General features: G+C 39.6%; 1 protein-coding gene across 2 annotated transcripts in view; it reads right to left on the reverse strand.

Moving 5' to 3' along the window:
* LOC108728987 (uncharacterized) overlaps positions 1-21,570 on the reverse strand; it is a 187,805-nt gene that overhangs the window by 100,290 nt on the left and 65,945 nt on the right. For both annotated transcript variants that reach the window (XM_018457859.1, XM_018457858.1), the window contains exon 2: positions 14,692-16,796. In XM_018457859.1, coding sequence (XP_018313361.1) covers positions 14,692-16,329 — 1,638 coding nt within the window. In that variant the 5' untranslated portion in view covers positions 16,330-16,796. The remainder of the gene's footprint in view (positions 1-14,691; positions 16,797-21,570) is intronic.

A 21,570-nucleotide genomic window follows, 5' to 3' on the forward strand; every position in this document is an offset into this window, starting at 1 on the left:
CATGCATTTTTTTCAGTGTAGGCTTAATTAATTTCTAAGATCGTCATCAACTCAACTTGCTCCTTCTTGATTTTGTTGGCAGCAGATTTTAACGTTGAATGAATTTTTCCGCAAATTCGTGAGAACATCCGGCGACGCCCCATGTCATGGAAGCGCATCTTGGGGAACATCGTCGTTCGACGATGTCACTATATCCGACTTTCGACTTCACGTTACACTTGGTGGCGTTATACACGGAGATCGATTCACGCGATACGAACCCACGATGCGACCGCAGTTATTTCTTCCGCTCTGCAGTGGTTGGCGAATCAATTAAACGTGCTTTTATGCAAACGAGCTGCACGACCCATTGCAAAACAAACGCGAAGATAAATAGATTTCCGATTTTCTGATTATATAGTGAATTGGAATCGCGTTCTCCGACGCGCGGCCTGCGGGTGCGAAATATGAACTTTTGCTCTATTTGTTAGAAAAGTGCTAATTAACGCTCCCTGTATCTACGAGAGTTTCTGCGCGCTGTTCCGGTGAACTCTCGCTTCAAAATAAAGCGTCGCCTCGGGATCCCAGCGTCCCTTAAGACGTACAACATATACCGCGATATTATTAATAAGTGATTTCTATTTTGTTAATGCATACATATACTATAAACGAATAAATTTGAAAGCGTTACAGAAACTATACGAAACATCATTAACTTCTTATCACCAGTTGAACAGTTAATTACATGAACAACTCACACGTTTGAAGAAAACCGTCAAGTGTTACTTTAAACGTTTTCTCTTTCACTCACACATTTTTTCTCATAGATTTTATTGATTATTATAGATCTCATAGTTATTAAATATCTCAAATTTCATTCGCTAAACGATCGACAGCCCACGGAAAAACGATCGTTACATGAAAAGGGTCGATCCACTCTCACTGCTGTCAAGTCCGTTATCTGATTATATACGGCGTACAGATCGTCGCCATGCCCACTCGCAATCACGTTACGAATTACTGAAAGAAGTTCCGCATATCGCACAGCTTTGCAACAGACAAGCGACATGACCGACGTGGCGCGTTTGACGTATCGTGATTACCGATGGCATGTGATCGTATGAGTGGCGAACGTACACCATTGCACGTTATAGATACAAAGGATCGCTTCATCGTTGCATCGGCGTTGAATTACATCTCATGCATCGGTACAATCGCACTTCCGCTCCTTGTCGTATATAATTATTTCGATCTCGCGAGTGATTTGAGGATACAGAACATACACGCACGTCGCAATGCGAGCCTACAGTGAAAAGAGAATTTGGTTGCATTAATTGGAATGAAAATCTGGTTGAAAATCAGAATTTTCTGGTTGAATTTATTATAACTCTAGTTGCGCGATAACCAGAATTTTGATTGATATGATCAGCATCTTTTGAATTATCCATTTTCAACAGAAATTTTTCTCAGTGTAGAAGTTTGCGATTCAAATGCGAAACATAATGCGTCGTCTACAATACACGGAGTAAGAAATGAGAAAGAAATTGACCAATCACAGTCGATTATTCTTCTCACAATCGACTGTGGTTGATCAAATTCTTATTCTTACTTCTTACTTGCATGTATCGTAGACGACGCATAACACGAACGTCTAATCTAACATGAGAGGCGAGACGACTCGAGTAAATCGCGCCAATCATAGATCAGCTCAGAGTGGAATTTCGTAATTGTTATACTTTTAATTGTCTTTGAAATGGTCTTTGAAATGTCTTGACAAAGCTACCTTAAGAGCAAGAAATTATTGCAATATAATCTGCTCTTAAAAGTCATAACATTTCTAAATTAAACCGACAAAGTTACTTCTGGTTGTGTATCAAGCTGCCACGACGGAACGTGCTCATCGAAATAGCTCACTCCAACCTGAAACTCTTATCAAACTGTCACGTATTAGGCCACATTATGTCGTTACGGCCTACTCGCCAAGTCTATTCGAGGCACCCGTACTTACGACGCAATAAAAGCGGAAACTGGAGCGCCAAGCGTCTCAAATGAGTTCCATGAAAATATTAAACCCTAAGCATCCGGAACTTGCATCCACAGAACGATCTACAAATACCAGAGCAACAGCGCCCTCATATATCAACGAGATTACTGATTACGACAGTTCATTCGGACAAGTCAAAGAGCTTACTCTAAATATCACTCATGCATACATTACGATAATCATATTTATGTTACGTACATCCGTGATATTATATTTAATATTAAATGAATGTAACAGAAACATATTTCGAGAATCGTTCGGTTGGAAAAGTCAGATTATTTTTATGTCGTATTATATATGTATTATTTGACAAACAATATTACAAACAATGTCACAGTTAATTATTATTATAATTATTATGTTTATATCATGTTTATATCATATTTATTATATTTTACAGTTAATATCTATCGTATTGACATTCGCGAATTAATAATTTGCACACAATTCCCAAGCAAGCATATATAGCCAGACTCAATTATTTTTACTTAATCCTGAATTAAACTGAAGATCTTTTTTTTTCAATAAGTTGCTATTTAATGTAAGATTGTGTGTACAATGAGAACGGAATAATGAATCTACCTAAAAGATAGTAGAAAAAACGAGTTAATTAATATCTTGTTTAACACAAAGATGATTTTACACGTCGAACTAGTTTTTAAAATTCCTTGAAAAAGAAATAATGAGTTTTTTTCTCCAACTTAATAACAATATTTATGTAGTGTATAAATATTTATTATGTTTATATAGAAATAGTGTATAAATATGTAGTATATAAATATTTATGTAAGTCTACTAGAAGCATACTACAAATAAAGATGCATAAAATTGCATGCTCAACGAGCGTGAAATTTATACAATTTATAATGAAAACGTATACATGGATGTATATTCTTGTCTTTTCTAAACGTTTCCTTGTACACGTATAACATTTATTTTTACAGTATCATTGTTTATTTACAGGAGTTGGCTCGACGCGGAACATAAAAAATAAATGTCAGCTGCTGACTTTATACGAGTTCGGTTTCCAGATCGGTTGCCAGGGATTTCTTTAGATGCGCGACGAAATCCGTATTACAGTTAAACTGCGGGAAGGAGGAGCACATTTAGCATGACAACGCTAACGGCGATACAAGAGATACAGTGGCCAATTCTATCAGGAATTTAAATCTCGCCGACCAAACATCCGTACGAGCACCGCGGGCTGAAAATCGTATACCCGCATTCCCGGAGAGTAGATGGTTTTGACAGTGTGATTGAGCGTCAAGTCGGAGGAGAGGCGGAGGTTTCTACATTTTTTGCGAACCCTGTACGTTACTGAGGATAACACGGACGAATATTTTTGCAATTACATTCATTTACATAATCAGATATAATGACTCGCATTTATCATCCGTCTAACATCTTCACATTCGCGCGAATGAATGTGCCCCGTTATGCGAATTGAGATAAAATATCGAGTTATACGGAAAAATGGATGGAGATTCGTCTATTTTTTTTTTTACATCGCTCTAGACAATTTGCAAACAATTCATACTTGTTTAAACACGAATACGAGGATACAGCTATTGATTATCAACATTTTTCTAAGGATTATAAATAAAAATAAAATTTATTTTTCGTTCTCGTTCTATTTGAGCTGAAAGATACACTAAGAAAAAAATATCTTAATTTCAAAGAAATATTTCTTTACTCGTATTTGGATCAATGAAAATTTCTTTGAAATTAAAATATGCTTTTTAAAATAAAAAAAATATCTTAATTTCAAAGAAATTTTCATTGATTGAAAGTAATAATTTGTTTGAATACGAGCAAAGATATATTTCTTTGATGAAATTAAGATATTTTTTTCTCAGTGTATCTTATTCTTTTTTTTTCGTTTAGATAAATACATGAATCGTAAATGTCCAATGCGTTGAATCATTAAATTACAACTATCAATTATCAATATTTTTTAAGGAATAAAAATGAAATTCACTTTTCGTTCATACCGTTATGGACTATTTTATTTTTATTTTTTTCGATTAAGTTTCATTTTACTTCTACTTTTCCTTAAATGTTTATAAAATTGTCACTTACGAAAAGATGTGCCTATAAGTGCTCAAACATATGTGAGGTGTATGTCGAAGGTCCATGAGTGCTTGCTAAGTTTAAGAGCGTATATAAACCGTTCTTATTTTAAGACCGTCTTAAGTAACGTCTCAAAATGATATCTACAGCCGTCTGATTGGCTTACGGCATCTTAAGTCTGTATTTAAGACAGTTTTAAATGTAAAAATCGACTATGAATACCATTTAGGCCTAAATGATTACAGATCATCTCTGTGAGAGGAACCTCGTTCGACTGAAAAAAAATATTGGTGCTGTCATCTTCACGACTGTCTACGAACTACATGGTGATTGCCTGCCTCGGTAAAGCAGAATTCGACCCGTCGATAACAGAGTGTACATTGCAGGTACCTACTACACCCACAATATGTAAAAGATTCGTTATCTTGTGCAAAAAATTTACAACTAAGAATAAAACAGAAATAATTTGCTTAAAATAGAAATTACTTATTAAAAAGAATTTTTTATAAAAGTTTGTCTTTGAGATAGAAAAATTTCTAAAAAAAAAGGACAATTAATATCGAGAGCAATTTTTTAAAAGTCTCAGTGCCTTCCATTTTTTCATTTTTATGGAACGAGATCATAAATCGACGCTGCACACGTTTAATATGCATTCGATGTAAATGGGGTTTGGGATCGGTCGTTTAAATGCAAACCCATTGTCTTCCGCACCGCAGCGGTCTTGCAGTTTAATAACCGGAACTCGAGGTAGCCGTCGTTTGTCAGTTCATTAGCGCGCTAACCGCGCACTAAAAAGAAAAGTCCTCGAAGGATCGTTCGCGCGAGACGCTGCGTTTCGATCAACCGGCACGTCCGCTCTCAACGTTGTAGTCTCTCGCCGCGAACGTAATAATCTTATTTGATTGCTCTCTCTCTCTCTCTTTCTCGAAGGGGAGGGCTTGGCAAAAATATGAGAAATATACTGTATCGTCCGCACAGCGACTCTCAACCGGGTTGCCTGAGGGTGTCACGAACATTTCTCAGAGATGCCGTATTGAAAGACATCCGTTAAACGCAAACATACGTCGTACGTTATAAATAAATTTCTTCCTGCTGGTGCAGGAAGAAATGTTAGCAATGTTATTTCTCAGAGTTTACAGCTAGATGGAAAAAAGATGCGAGTTCTTAACAAGATTTAAGAAAATATGGAATTATTATCTAATTAATCAATAATTAAATAAAAATACGTTCTCGCTGAATAGATTGCGGTTCAATTGTGGACTGTCGGTGAACATAGAACACCGGTACAAGCCGGAATCTGTATGTTTGCTCATCGCGTTATCTTCCAGACAGTAGAGTAACGCCATGTGTCCGGATCCAGTTTGTATCAAAGTGCATTCGGCCACCATCTGTGTTGACAAAAAGAAATTTCATTTCGAGGGGAGGGAATAAGAAGAGAAGCGCGCGCGGAAATGCACTGTCCGGGGATTCCAGGAAGATTTTGATCGCGGTTTATATCTTAAGCCATCTCCTAATCTAATTCCACCACTTATATCTCTCAGCTACGGACTCTGTGATAAACGATTTCGCCAACCAACCGTTCGTAATCGCGCCCGAGACGATGTATTATAAAAGGCACCGTTACAATTAGCGTTCGCAACGAGCAATTTCAGATCGGCGCCTGCGGGACAAAAAGAGAAAGACAGGGAGAGAATCGAGGCTTATCGCAAGCTCCGATCGGCCAACGAGTCCGCGCACAAGGTAGGAAGGTGCAGGCGGATAAATTTCGTTTAACGTAACATCATTAAATCGTGACCGGTCCGCGCCGTTGAGCGCTATCTCAAAAACTTTTACGCGCGGGCAGGCAGCCGCGCGAATGAACGCGAAAGTTGCTGAAGAGAATAATATTTATGACGATACGCGTCGCGGGTGCAACCTTTCGGCCGATGGGCAACGTCCGCCGCTCGTTGCATCGGTTGCGAGTGCAAAGGAAAAAAAACAAACTACCGCGCGATTGCAAATTTATTCGATGCGCTCCGAGGCGAGCTCGCCACGATATCACCTTCTCGCGAGATGACACGCGATGATACCGCCAATATGAAAGTTAAATAAATATTTTAAAAATAACTTTCAATTCACTGCGCAATACTGTTTCAATCAGTATCACTTTGCGTAACGCAATAATAAATTTTTGTAAACAAGGGGGATTATCACACATCTTTTATCCTGTAATTCTGTAATCTTTTTCCTGATTTCCAGAAAAAATTTTATAATTTTCCCTGATGCTTTCAATAATATTTAAAAATTTTTTATATTTTTGTATTTTTTTCGTTCTGGTTAGGAAAACAAAGAGAGTAATTTAACATTGCAATGTAAATTATCTATATTAATATTGTTAACACTGCTTGCATTTAATTGTTAAGTTGGTAGTATTCCAAAATTCTCGCTAATGTGATGTACGCACATTAAACTTTTTTAAAGCCAAGAATTTTAATTTAAAAAAAATTTTTAATTTCACAAAATTTTGCAAAATTCCCTGACATTTCTTTGATTTTCTCGACCGTTTTCAATTTCTTTGACATTTTTAGTTTTGTGATTATTCTACAAGGAGTGCCAAGAGACGTTCTTGTACATAGAAAAAACTATTTTAAAGTAAAAATATTTTAAAGTATCTAAAAAAATTAGCTACACAAATTTGAAAATAATTTTATTAGATCTTCAAAATAATTATGCAGGAACATGATGAGTAATGCTGTAAAGATTTTAACATTCTAATAACTTGAGCATCCCACAGAATTATTTTGATAGTCTAACTAAATTATTTCCAGATATATATCTACGTTATATCTAACTAAATTTTTCAATACTTCAGCAAAGCTATTCTTTTTGTGTAAAAACTGCATACATCTTCTTAAATTATTAAATTATTAATTATTATTAATTATGACAATCAATAAAACAATTAATAAAATAGGATATGTTATTATTATGACTACCTCGGAAATCATAATTCCAGCTCAAGTAATTTTATCTCGCGATCGTTACGGTTGATTTGAATAACTTTCGAGTGGAAAGCAAATGTACGGAGCGCGAAGCGGAGCACAAAAGGGACTCCTGGCCAGAAGAAACGTCGCATGTCGCGCGAGAGTGGACTACGATGGCTCAAATGGCCCGTATTTCAATAATGATAAATCACCCTGGTTCGACGCAACGACGGACACGGTCGGGCTTGAAGATCTCACCGTGAGATATCACCGTCAGGGGTCTATCTCGTGGCTTCTATCTTATAGATGGTCTTGTTCTCTCCCGGACCTTACAGGGCGATTCAAGATGGAGCGGCTCTCAAAGGTACTCCGATCCTTCATAAACACGATATTTCCTATTGTCACCTATAGATAACATAAGATTATGTTCCACCTATAGACGTTCGTGTCAGACTTTCTTTTTATTGTACGTCAATCATGATAACGTTTGTCCGTTCTTGCGACACTACGTGGATGATTCTTGTGACAATTCAATATCAGAGATATGTACTCCGTATAATATTTCTTCACGATGACGTAATACATTCGCAGAGGCATACTAAAGATTTCGACGTATCAGGAAGCTTTTAGAGATATCGACGTATTCTTGAGACAAGTTTAAACTCCTATGTGCGACGGGAAACTCACGCGCTTCTTGCAACATCATTTGTAATAATTTTCCTCCTATCGCGCTATTCGCGCCCGATCAGCAAGGACTACTTCGTTCGTCCTATTCTATACGTGCTTCCAACATCGCGCTCATGTCCAGATGCGTGGCACGTAAAGAAATCAAGCGAAGATAACTCCTACACGGAGATATTATGTTGCGATATATACCCGACTGCCGAAGTATTACTCACCCCAGACGTGCGACGTGTATATGTGCGTTCACGGTCTCGTATTCACGAAAGCAATGAATACGGGATGCGGGATCAATTCAGACGACGGATTAAACGCGTTCGAGATTAGGGTCGTAAGAAGGGAGAGAAGAAAGAACTCGATGGTGCAGGATTATGCTTCCGAGGGCGTTGAATATTGGAATTTTCTCATGCTTTGTCATAACAAAATTCTTGAAAACAACGAATTTTTTTGTACTTTGACCGAATTAAGAATTTAAATTTTCAACATTATATAATGTTGCGCAGAACAAAAACGGTTTTGCTAAAGTATTTAAAAATAGATCTGAAAATAATTTCGTTGGACCATCAAAATAATTATGTAGAATACTCAAGAATAATGAGTAAAGCCCGAAGCACAGACTTATGCATAACGCATAATGCACAATTAGAATCTTTCCTTTTCACGAAATGAAGAGCCATCACACACAAAATAACATAAGCTGGATAAGGGCTGATGGATCAATGAAAATCCGACATAAGATGCTCATTACACTGTAAAAAGAAATGTGTTTTATTCTTGTCCCCATTTTTTTAAAATTGTTTTAGTTTTGAACTTTTTCAATAGACAAAACACTACGTGTTTGGATTTAAAACATAATTTAAAGCATAATGTTTTAAATCCAAACACGAAGTGTTTTGTCTATTTAAATAGTTTAAAACTAAAACATCTTTAAGTGTTTAAAAAATGGAGTCAAGAATAAAATATCTTAATATCTTGAAATTAAACACTTCTTTTTTTCAGTGTAGCTACGATTAAAAGTTTATGGCATTTTGTATGTGATGGTCCTAACTCTTATTATTTGATAATTAATTATCATATGTTTTATGCATTATGAGTTACGCAAAGGTCTGTATTCCAGACTTAATATCTACTGCAAAAAAATTTAACATTTTCGCAATCATCTTAATTATTTTGATCCAACAAAATTAAACAATTTAAATATTATATAAGCTCAAATGAAACAATTAAAATTAAAAATAAAAAATTTATTGATATTATTGCGGAAAAAGATTTATGTATAAATAGTTAAGCAATTAAATGTTTCGATCCGCGGTTAAGACCCTCTTTAATAACTCATATTAAATCGATGAAGTAAAATTTTACACAGTTGATAAAACGATATACAAATATGATATTAAATAATGTACAAAATGACAAAATTGTTTGATCGTTGTAAAAAGAAACGTGGATAAATTTTTGAAAGAATATCAAAATTTTAATCAAACTTCACATCGCATCCAGGGATTGTCCAAAACGTGAATTTAAAAATTTCCCCTAAATTTCCATAATATAATACTATCAACAAAATTATTTTCAAATCTGTATCTAACTAAGTTTTTAAATATTTCTGCAAACCGTATGTACGAAGCTAATCGTATTAGAAAATACATTCTGTGTAATAACACAGACGAGTGTTTTTTCGGCGACCGGTTTGCTCTATTTCAGATGTGGTGTTAGATTATTTCCTCCCTGCACCTTGCACGTGTCTGTACGACATACGGCAGCCGCATACCTGATGATATGCTCTTTTCTCCCGTCGTACTCGTAGTCATCGCCACTTCTGTCGCCGGTCTTTCGCGTGCATCATCGTGAGTCGTCTAACCGCGTCAACTCCACGTCTCACGTACGCGATACGTAATTTGCCGTCAGTCGACGAAACTGTGCGAGGAAAATCGTTGAAATTGCAAGGGAATTTCTTTCAATGTCGAGATATGCTATTTAATTATAGAACTTCTCTGAGAAACTCTTTCTTTTATCAAAATTCCCTGTCTTTTTCTTATGCATATTTCTACTAGTGCAGATTAATTTTAATCTCCTTTCAACTCGCTTTTCACCTCTTCCTAGTTCTTAGAACTAGAAAAAGATGAAGAGTAAGTGCAATCAAGATTAAAGTTAATCTACATTGGTGGAAACAGGTTTTAATGCATTTCGATTATCGCAGCGTACTTGGACTTGCGTTTAAAGATCGAAAAAAAGAATATCGTGCGTTTACGTCCGTTCTTTTCACGACGGTGTCGTTACGCCACCAGTTTATGTAATTCTATGAAATCTCTTCACGGTCATATCCGCGACTCTCATTTTGCCATGCGCGAAATCATATAAATTTAACGTCACGTTCTCCGCGTATAAATATCACTAATAATTTTCCGTCCACAGACGGCCGTAATCTGCATGTCTTTCAACGACAGTGAAACCGCACACGTCTGAACCGGATGCGTAGGTTACGCGTCCCTGACCTAGGACGTTTCGATTTTATAGAGTTAAAAGAGCCGGCAACGAGCGTCCCGACCGTGAGAAACACTAAAATACGCATCTGAGAGAATCTTCGATAATTTCATGGTCATCGTAATTTCATTTCGTAGAACGATGATCCTCTTACATAATCGGAAAATGAGAAACGAGAGAACCGTATGGGAAATTTACACAATAGTGTATTAACGATCTAATTTGTAGTCATTAAAGGGACATTCGATTCTCAGATCGGAATTACATTCATCCCCCTGATACAATTAACGTCTCCAATGTCCCCACATTCATCAATATTCAGAGACATACGGTAATCCCGCGGGTATAACTCTAATGTTCACTAATAACATTCGAGAGGTAATGCACGGTTGAAACAGTACGACTAATAGGTACGCGCGACCGCAAACAAATCTGCGGATATACGGTCGTATTTATACGGATGAAACCATCGTGCGAGAAACGTGCGCGCTCTGAAAATGTACGATAGAGAATGGAAACAACGACGAGGGAAACAGAGAAAGAAAGAAGAGCCGAGCAAGTAGTGGTGAGAGCAGAGCGCCTGGAGGTGCTTCTCCGTTGAATGCGCGGTGTTTAAAATCAAACGGAAACCCAGTTTAAGCCCAGTGTACCTCTCCAGCATTCACTAATAATAGAGCAGATACTGGAAGGTTAGAAATACGACTTCCTCCCTTTGGCACGCCGCGTGTGCCCCGCGTCCTAAAAATAACGAACGGACGTTCGACACACGCTCATCAGAGCGAGGAAAGAAAAGGGCGAGGATAAGCCGCAGGGCGGCTGTCCAATTCAAACAGTAGGTACCCCCCGCACACCAGCACGTGCTTCCACTTATCCCCGGCGATAAGCCGTCGGGTTTGTGCGTGCGTGTGCGATATGCGATGGGCCACGAACCGGAAAGCGTGTGAACTTGTAACCCACTGGCATCGCTGGTTCGACCTCGTGACCAAAGTTCGAATGAACGAAAGACTAGAATCTTGAGGCCAGCATCGTGTTTAGTCTGCGATATATCTACAGTGTATTTAACACTAAGGGCCAGTTTCACAACTCACGGTTAACTCTTAACCGAGATTCAACTTATTTCTCATCTCTTTCCAATTCTAGCATTAGAAAGAGATGAGGAATAAGTTATAAACCTCAGTTAAAAGTTAACCATGAGTTGTAAAATTGGACCTAAGGCCTGTATTCATAGTCAGTTCTTATACTCAAGACGTCTTGAGTTCAGTCTTGAGATGTAACGAACCAATCAGAGGACCGCATTAACGTCTTAAGACATGACTTAAGACGGTCTTGAAATAAGAACCGACTATGAATACCGCCCTAAGTATCGTTAGTTGCAAAAAAAAGAAAAATTGCTCTATATATAAATTCATGATTAATAATACAACGATTTTTCGTTAAATTATCTTCGATTTCGCCACAGGCACGTCTTTGAAAGTTATGCGTGTATGTGCATTTTTTCCCTTTGTCCTTCCGCATACGCACGAGTGCGTAGCTTTACCGCATATTTGCTTAGATTCAATCGAGCAAATAGAGAAACGTGGTTCTTCGACGTGGTTCTTCGTCTGTGAGGCCTTCCTCGGGTCATAGGATCGATACCGGTTGGAGGTTTGTGATGCGGACGGTGTTGTGATGCGCATTACAATTCTATTCGTAGGAGACCCTACACTATCGATTACGCACAGAAGTGGCTGCATGTCGATGAACTCGATCTGTACATAGGACGTCGCGTTTTGAGATATACTACCAGCATATATTGCCGTTTTGCATGTCGAGCTCGACTAAATTAGAGACTCGACAGAACTGGATCTCGTATAACTGCAATTACCTTTTTTCACCAACGAACATGGATAAAATCTTATTTTCTGTGAAATTCTAAATAAAAAACCTTAATAAAATTCAAATGAAAGCACAATAATAGCTATGATAGATTTTACGTTAACGAATCAAGCTAAGTTTTAATATACTAAAAATTATATGCCGACTAAAATTTAATACTAAAAAATATTCCAAATATACAAGCGTTTCAACCTCTATTAGACCATCTTTAATGTAAAAATTATCAAATGTCAGTTAAATATACAAATCAATAAATTGCAAATATTGAACATCAGTTATAAATGTAGAAAGTAGTGAGTTTTTTAATAAAACTTCAATCTTTTTTGCAACTCTATTATTAAGATATTTAATACTAAAAATTATGAAGCAGTGATCTGACTTGCGATTGTACACAATTTGAATGCAGAATAAAACTTAATTTCGTGTATTATTCTTATCGTACGACGTGTATCACGCTCGAAATGCTTCTGGTTACTCGCAATAATCACGCGATCGTAAGATGTCGAGGATAAGTGCACACCGTCTCTATATTCATCTATTCCGTCTGTCACCGCATAATACACGATGTGAATTCTTGTCCAACGATTGCTGATCAATGTAATCGCGTTGCCTTTCACGCAAGATAAAAGCTCGATTGAATCTCCCAACCGCGTTTATCGCGCGACATCGCGATCTTCGATGCTACTTCGCGAATCTCTCAGCTTCGATTTATCAGTCGAAAGTTCAACGATAAATTTAGTAATATTAAAAAAATTGCAACGGTTTCTTATCCCGTTAGAAAGCCCTAAATTTCTTTTAAAAAATTTTGTATCTGATAATACAATCTAGATAATATAATACAATAAATTATACACACACACATATATATATATATCAAAGCACGGAGGTCGTTGTGCGAGTCTTGCCTTGAGATCATGAAAATTAATTTATAAGACAGATAAGATGCTATTTTATGAAGCCACCGCTCTTGGTTAAACTCTTCAACTCGTCTTTCTCCAATCGAACTCTGCTAACTACGGCGTGTTTCACGAAGCGGGGATCCCGTCGTCATCTCTATCAAATCGCGCGCTACCGATCACGCAAACGGTCGTAAAGCGGGATCCTGACAGAGGCGTTAGGATCGCTCGTTTCGGCGCGGCAAACGGCGCAGAACGAGTTAAAGGCGAGTTAATGGCGAGTCATCCGGTAAAGAAATACGTCGACGCAACGGACGACCGGACAGTCGAGGATAGTCGATTCTCCTTCCTTCTCTCCGGGGGAGACTTTTCTGACGACCCGCGGCGAGGACTTTTTCGCGACCGGACGTCTATCTTCGCGCGATCGTGGAGTCGTGGCGCACGTCGGGGTGAAAGTTACTCGCCACGACATAAACATCGTGGATAACGATTACGATAAAATTCAACGAGCCGGCCAATTCCCCGTCTAGGCGAAATGCCGTGTCGCTTATTCGGTTTCTCTTTCAGACGTATCGATTTCTTTCAGGGGGGATTCCACTATGTATCCGAACAAGTATTTCCTTACTTTATAGTCTTTAAATGTTAGATATCTCAACGATATTAAGCCGCAAATTAAAATTCTATCAAAGTCAGATTCATTGAAATTACACAAAAAAATTCCGTTTTATTGCTCGTTCAAACAATTCATCGTTATCTATTCATCGTTTATTGCTCGTTTTACAATTCATAATTGTATATGTACCGGTATTTTCGTTAAAATCGGCTGCAAATTGTACGAAAGAGTCGTAAGCAAAATTTCTTACGTACGTAACTTACATATATCTATACACAGAAAAATATTATTCTATTACTAAGAAAAGTGATTATACTCAATTTACTCTCTTCCTTTAAGTAACGGTTATCTTTAACAAAGAATATTATTAGTCTTAAAACATACTTATTACAAATTTTATAAAACTCATTATTATGTACCCAAAACAAGAATTTATTTTCTTTTAAAGAATATTATAAAATTGATCAAAAAAGCGACTTCATATAATAAGCAAATCCAATTTGTTTTAATAATCTTCAGTATTACCTTGAATATACAGTATTTTCTTGAAATATTAAACTTACTAGGATTCAGAATATATTTTGAATAAATTTAATGCTTGTGATGAATTTATGACAAATTTATGAATATAAATGAACTTTTGAAATACTTTAAAACAAGCAAATATTATTTGTGTACAGTATATATTTTTCTGTGTGTAAATTCAGCTTTATTTCATACTGGTAATACATCTTCCAACGATGCTAGCGTATAAGAACTACATCTAATAGGATATAAAAATTCAATAATCCCTCATTAAAATTGACTATTAAAATCTTAATTTTACTTAAGAATGCTTTACTTAAGAGTAAATGTATGTAAAAGGCGTATGAACGAGATTGGTCGGAGACGGCCTGTACGTTCGTACATATGAATCGGCCAGACGGGGACGGCGACCTCCGTCCAACGCGATCCTTTGTCAAAGTCCCTTAATCATAGCCTCATTTCTCAAGCGGAATCTCCCGCGGATCTCCGAGCGTGGAGTACGCGGCGTGACGAACGACTCAATTATTGTCCGGCGCACCCCTCGAGGGGGACTTCACTTACCTCTTCCACAAGGGATCTCTGCATATTGGTCCAGCATAGTTTGCACGGGCACACGTCCTTACTCGCCTCCTTCGGGTTCTCATTCCGTTCACGGTCCCGCGTGTTACCGGCGGCCTGATGAGGCGGCGGCGGCGGCACCGGCGGCGGCAGCGGACTGGTGGCCACTTCGAGGCTGTCCGAGCTCGAGTTGTGGCGTCGCGGCGGCGTAATATTGCTGCTGACGTTCGCTTGCTGGCAGGTCGCCTGCCTGACCTCGCACGACCTACCATACTCGTTGCCGCATTTGACGGCGTGCGACGGGGACATGTACAGATTCAACATGCACTTGTTGCTCGGCTGCTGCGGCTGCGGCCGCAGGAAGTCGTCCAGAAGATAAAAGCTTTGTGCACGGCTCGATCGTGTAGTGGAGGTCGTGCCGCGAGTCTCTACAACGCTCTGTTCCGCGGCTCTGCAATGGTCGCGTCCTTCTCTAATGCTCCTGCATTGTTCGGAGTCATCCAGCTGATGTCGGTTACGCTGCGTAATGTGTCTCTCGTCGAGCTCGATTGCCGGCTCGCTATCTTGGTACAACCTGCGGCTGACCTTCGACTTGCCAGCAATTTGACCAAACTCTCCGTTCTCCCGGTAAACGTCTCTACTGACACGAGACACTCGTGCCGAGTAGGACGTCGGTTGTTGGTAGCGCGTCTTACAGCTCGATCCGCGCGATTCTTCGCGAAAGTGATCACCCTCGATCATGGATATGCTCATATTATGAGACAAGGAATTCTGATTGACGTGAGAGCTACTGCTAGCTCCGACGGGAGTCCTTAAAAGTGCGCCAAGGGATCGCCATTTCCGATCCTGTTGGTTCGTCGATGTGGATGAAACCGAGGATCTGTTCCACTTCCTGTCATTCGACGGTGACGTCAACAGACTGTTACCCACGGACCACTTCCGCTCATTCGTAGGCGACGTCATCGAGGACGGCCACTTTCTCTCATTCGAGGGTGACGCCATCGAAGTACCCGACCATTTCCGTTCTGATGACGGTGCGCTGATAGCGGCAGCGCCACCGCCAGTTGCATGTAGCTGTTCCTCTCGTTGTCGGGCCTTCCACCAGGATGATGTTGAAGTAAAAAGAATTAACGCGCCTCGTAATGGATTCTGGTTCTTGGCAGTTCCCTTCGGCGAGAGGTCGCGGTGATCCTTGACTTTCAACGGGCAGTCCCTGAAGTTGGAATCGCATTCTCGGTCGCTAAACGCGGCGGCGTCGCGCTGTTCCCTCAGGGCGTTCTTCGCGGCTGCCACCTCCTCCTCGTGATACAAGGTTGCATTCGTGCTGCGCAACCGTGGTCGGATCCGCACGAAGCCGTAATCGTTGCCATCCTGAAGGACAGGATCGAACGGTTCGCGGGACTGTTGCTGGTGATGCTGCAGGAGGGAGCAATGCGCGGCCGCCGCAGCCGCAGCTGCCGCCGCCTGGCCGCTGGACGTGTACTGATGATGACCGTTGCTCAGTTGTAGACTCGGCTGTTGCAGCAATGTTGAGGTCCTCGCGCGATGACCCTCGCCGGCGGTGCCGCGTTGCAAGCACGAGAAGCTCGCCGAGTGCCGCAAGCTCGAGGGCGTGTTGCCCGGCTGACTCACGCCCAACATGTCGCCACCTTTTATTTTCAGTCTTTGATCTCTCGAGGGAGAGAACGGATGTGTATATATTAATATAAGCGTGTACGTGTATATACGTGACGAAGGCAGGACTGACACGAAGGGGGCAGGAAGGGGGGCAGGTAGAGGGGCAGTTAGTGAGCAGCAAAAGCTAAGATCGACCAAGGAACGGTTCAGCGGACGAAGCGGCAATCTAGCTCGTCATTACTCCTGGCAGTGTTTTTATCAGTCTCGCGATAACATCCGGCGTGTTCTCTCGCGAGTAAGCAAGGAGGAATCTCTCCTTCTTTCTTCTACGCTGACCTGTTCTTCCCTCGGTCAATTCCTCTTCCCTGTATCGCGCGCATCATCATCGTCTTGACTTGAAATTCGTGCGGTTCGCTCTCGTTGAAAAGCCCCACATGGGCTACATCCTCGTCGTTACCGGATGAACGCGATGCCTATAGATGATATGAGATCTGTAACAGAAAGTAGGAACAGGGTAGGGAGTGGCAACTCAAAAGAAAAATGGCTACGATGAAACGAAGCGTCCGTCGATGGCGCATTCGTGAAAAATCAAAGTGCTCGATGAAGTGAATTGGGCGGCGTTGTAGGGGGGGGGGGGGGGGGGGGGGGGGGAAATGATTTTATAGTCATGACCCGCGTGAAATGTGGGTGAACGTGACGGTGCGATGATTATTCCTAGAATTGGCTGTCGAAACTCTAGCGAGTTGATTTATCGGAGGGATCGGCGAGAGTTGAAGGTCGTTCTGCGGCCAGTGTTCGAGGCATGTATCGAGATATCTATCGAGGTGTTTATTATGAAAGTTTGCCGCGTTTCTACGACAATGCGCGAACGAGCTGGAACGAGCGTTTTCTCGGAAATCTGAGCGGAGTTCTAAGCAGAAATACCGTGCTAGATATACGATCGATGTATAATTAATGTACGATTAAGGGATAAATTTAACGTTGATGTAAGATGTATTGATATCAGATAAAACTTACAAATAAAACGTTATATCAAAGATTTCTTAAGAGATATTTAAATAAACAGATAAGAGTATTTCAAATACTTGCTAAATCTACTCATCTCTGAATTTATATCTACAATGTACTAAATATGTTTAACTCAATATATATTCTCCCGCGTGAACTGTGACAAAGTACATTACAAACGTAGTTCTACTTCTCTACAAAAATATGATACTATGAAATTAGATGGTAAATGTGAGGGTAAATGTAAATAGAAGTACAGAATTAGAGCGTATCGCGTCCGGATGCAAATACGATGTTTGTTTGCTGTTTGATTATATATACTTTGCGAAGTATAGTATAGTTGTACGTTGCTGAAATTGCAACATGGCGTAATAAATGTAACAATAACAGAATTTTCATTGAAACATCGTCAATAAGCGCCAATGAAACATGATTAATGAAACAAAACCGTGAGTCAAGTTTTGTGGTAAAATGATTAAAAACCAATGATGCATTGGCATGCTGTAGAATCAATGCAACATATCAGAAAAAAAGCTGTGGGAGGGGGAGAAAAGAGGGGTCGAGATTCACAAAACTATCTCAAAGGATACGAAGGGAAAAGGTTCATTTCAAAATTAAAGGCATTCTCTTTTTTAAGTCTGCAGGATTGACACAATTATTTCCTAATTAGCGAAGATCGGACCGTCGTTGACGTAATTAGCATTCGTAAAGAACGTCTGACGACTGATTAAAAAGATCCGGTGTATTTAACGACGCAACAAATATTTAAAAATCGATTTGAAAGTGAGGAAAGAAGTACAGGTTGCACAAAACTTTCGTATTTCATTAAACGAGTTAACGTCTGTAAGTATCAGCGGAGTTACTGGAGACAAACGTTAACTCGGCAGTGGTTTTTTTTACGTAAATAATCACCTGGGTTTTTTTACATCCGAATTAAAATCATTATTATTAACAACGTATTATATATTATTGTTTTTCGATTTATTAATATTTGAGAATATTACGGATATAAATTTGACCGCAATTTTCTGGGGGGGGGGGGAAATAGATACCAAACGAATATTAAATAGAATAAACACGCTAAAGGTTTAAGCTTATTATGATAATATTTGTAAAAAATAAAGATTTTATTAATATAATATTTATTATGGGTTTTTGAATTGGATATTTATATAAAGATTCGTAAAGAATAGTTATTAAAAAAAGGAGAATATGTCAAATAACATTCATACAAAACAATATTTTACGTTTCACATTTTTTTTCACAACTGAGGTGTAAAAATATCCCAGATGACTATTCCCAGATTAAGAAAGCTACCTGAAGACTGCATCATCTCATATCTTAATTAAGTTCCTTGCAAACGAGGCTGCGTTCGCTTTGTCGATATGTCGTCACACGATACATCCGAGACAAGACTTGATCCACTCGTATCGCATGTGAGTTTTAAGCAATTATCCACGTCGTAACAATAATAGTGCGTAATACATCCGGCGACTCCGCAACACCCTATAGGTACGGCGACGCGATCGAAATGGAATCCGCTCGCTCGTGCTGAGTTCTATACGAAGCAAGTTACACACCGTTCCCCAGGATCTCTCTAGTTTTGTAGCAATGATCTAACGCGGCCGTCTACTACGTGTCTGTACATATGTAGGTGCGCAAAACAGTGAAAGGTTTTTCAAGGCGGGAAAGCAAGTGACACCTACACATCGACAGCGGCTGCAACGTGCGCTATGCGAAAAGGCAAGGCCGTTCGCGCGGATAAAAGTTCGCGCGCGCGTTCTTGCGAAACCGATCCCCGAGCCGTCTGTCGCAACAATAATGACGCGTAATGGAATAGCCGCGGATCTCGCGCAAAGACCGTCAATTTCGCGCGCCGCCAATTAGATATCGGACATTTGCCGATCAATCGATCGTTTTTCCGCGCGCGATTATCCATCGGTCTCGAAGCGAACTTGTTCACACCACTCGCCTCTTTGCTTCACCGGGATCCTTTCCTTTCGACGCAATCTCTCTGTCCTTGAGATCGACATTTCTCGGGCACCTCACCTATACGGATCGCATCGCATTCTTTTTTTCTTTTTTCGAGAACGCATAACGTAATTTATTCCAACGATTGCAGCGTATATAATACGCAATCATCACGTAATAAACTCTCGTCTTTATTCGTGCAGCTCTGGTTGCTCGCAGTAGTCGATTCGCAATATTTATATACACCATTACATTCTTGGATACGACGATCCGGCTTTAAGTTTAAATCGCATTTTACGGCCAGCGCTCTTTGGCGGATGCAAAGTGGCCGGTTCGCGCTCTCGTTGCGAATGTTCTCGCGGAGCGCGAAAGCGCCAGTCAATTAGCTCGACGATTTGACCGTGTCGTTGTTAAGCAAGCGATATACATCATCCTAGAAAATTACGGGCCAAATAGCATTCAGGGCATAAAGTCGACAGTCATTGCGCGCGGAATGTACCTATCTAATTAGAATAAAAGCAATGAGTTTCAACCGATGAAGGTACCTGCACATGCTGATAAACATGAGATCTCTTTTATATCTCTAGAATGTAACACAATTGTAATTTACCAGCTCATAATACCATAAACATTTTATTTATGACTCGCGTTAAAAATGGTTAATATCAGAAATGGTGATAGCTCTTCAAATTTCTACTATAAAATCAATAGTAAAATCCATCGCAGAATTTGACAGAAGTTTCGTTAATTCGGAAATAGTCACCTAGAGTATTTCCGCCCCCGCGGCGAAAAAATATCAATGTTTTAAAATTAAATATTGTAGAATACTATATTTTCTTTCTTTTTAGACATATTTTTTGTTTTTTTTTTTTTTAGTAACTATTCTTTATGAATCTCTAAATATACAATTCCATCGTAATACAAAAGTGTTATATCAATAAAAATATTTATTTTTTAGAAATACTGACGTAATAAGCTACTTTAATGTGCTTATTCCAGTTATTCGTTCGGTTTCTGCTTCCTTTTTTCAGAAAATGGTAAGTAAATTCATATTCATAATATTCTCAAATGCCAATAAATCGGAAAACAATAATATGTTGTAACAGTGATTTTAATTGAGGTGCAAAACGGTCGCTCCAGATGACCGTTTACGTGAAAAAATAAAATGCCTACCGCCGGATTAATGTACCTTAATGGAGCACCGTGTGCACGAATATCGGCTGATCACCGTGTACACAGATCTCGCGAAACTCTCACCTCGCTTTGTTCGATGACTTCGCGCGCAACACCGCAAGAGAACGCAGACGTAATCCGCGCGCATTTGCGCTCTGTATAGCGCGAGTCAACCTGGTTAACGTAATTGGCCGGAATCTTCGGCCGTAACTAATTGCAGGCCCGGTATATAATAAGCGCGCTCGGGCGGCGCCGCGACTTGCTCAAGATTCGTTACGAAAGAAATTTGAAAGCTCTTCCTCCTCGGCGCATCGTCCAGGACTCCGGATTAGTTTTGAAAGGAGGCGAATTGCGCGATTCACGACAGGAAAAAATACATATGACGGACTGTTGCGGACTCGCAATGGGAGATTTCCGCTTTCAGACGAATCACAGACTTGTCATAGAAAATAAGAACACAATGCACAAGATAAATATAGTTAAACACGTAAGAACGAAGTAGAAAAGTACGAACTCTGACATAAAGAGAAATTAAATAGATAGTTATTTATCTCAATCGAGGCTTAAGCGTTAACAATCAACTTGATATATCTTTAGAATGTACTATCCTTGTAATGGAGAAAGGATTGCAGGCGACCAGTCACGATGCAACAACGTGCTATTAAAATGTGTGCTCACTCCATTATTCTTTTTTAGTGTGCAATTAAGACGGAATTACTTATCGGTGAGTCAGTTAACTTTTTAATCGTCGGATGAGGAAGATTTCTCGATCATAACTACTAACGTGCTTTGGTTCGCTCGGTCCAATTCAATACGGAGTTTATGACTTACGACAGATTTGCATTGCCACTCGGTGGAATTGCGCAGTTGGGTAATTCGCAGTATGATTTATTGAACGGAAGAGATTCCGCGTTTCACGGCAAGCTGCAGTCACAAGATCCCACGTATGCATACGTGGACGCGTTAAAACCGCGTTTGTCAATTCCATGCAGCATGTTATGACCTGTCGATTTCATCGCGCGCAAACAACAATTGTTTTCCTCTACATCAATGCGCTATGTCACTATATGGAGACACGCCTGACTCATTCTTTTTCGTTACACAATTCGATT

This window comes from Mycetomoellerius zeteki, unplaced genomic scaffold (genome assembly GCF_001594055.1).
Source record: "Mycetomoellerius zeteki isolate Tzet28-1 unplaced genomic scaffold, Tzet1.0 scaffold69, whole genome shotgun sequence".
NCBI lineage: Eukaryota > Metazoa > Arthropoda > Insecta > Hymenoptera > Formicidae > Mycetomoellerius > Mycetomoellerius zeteki.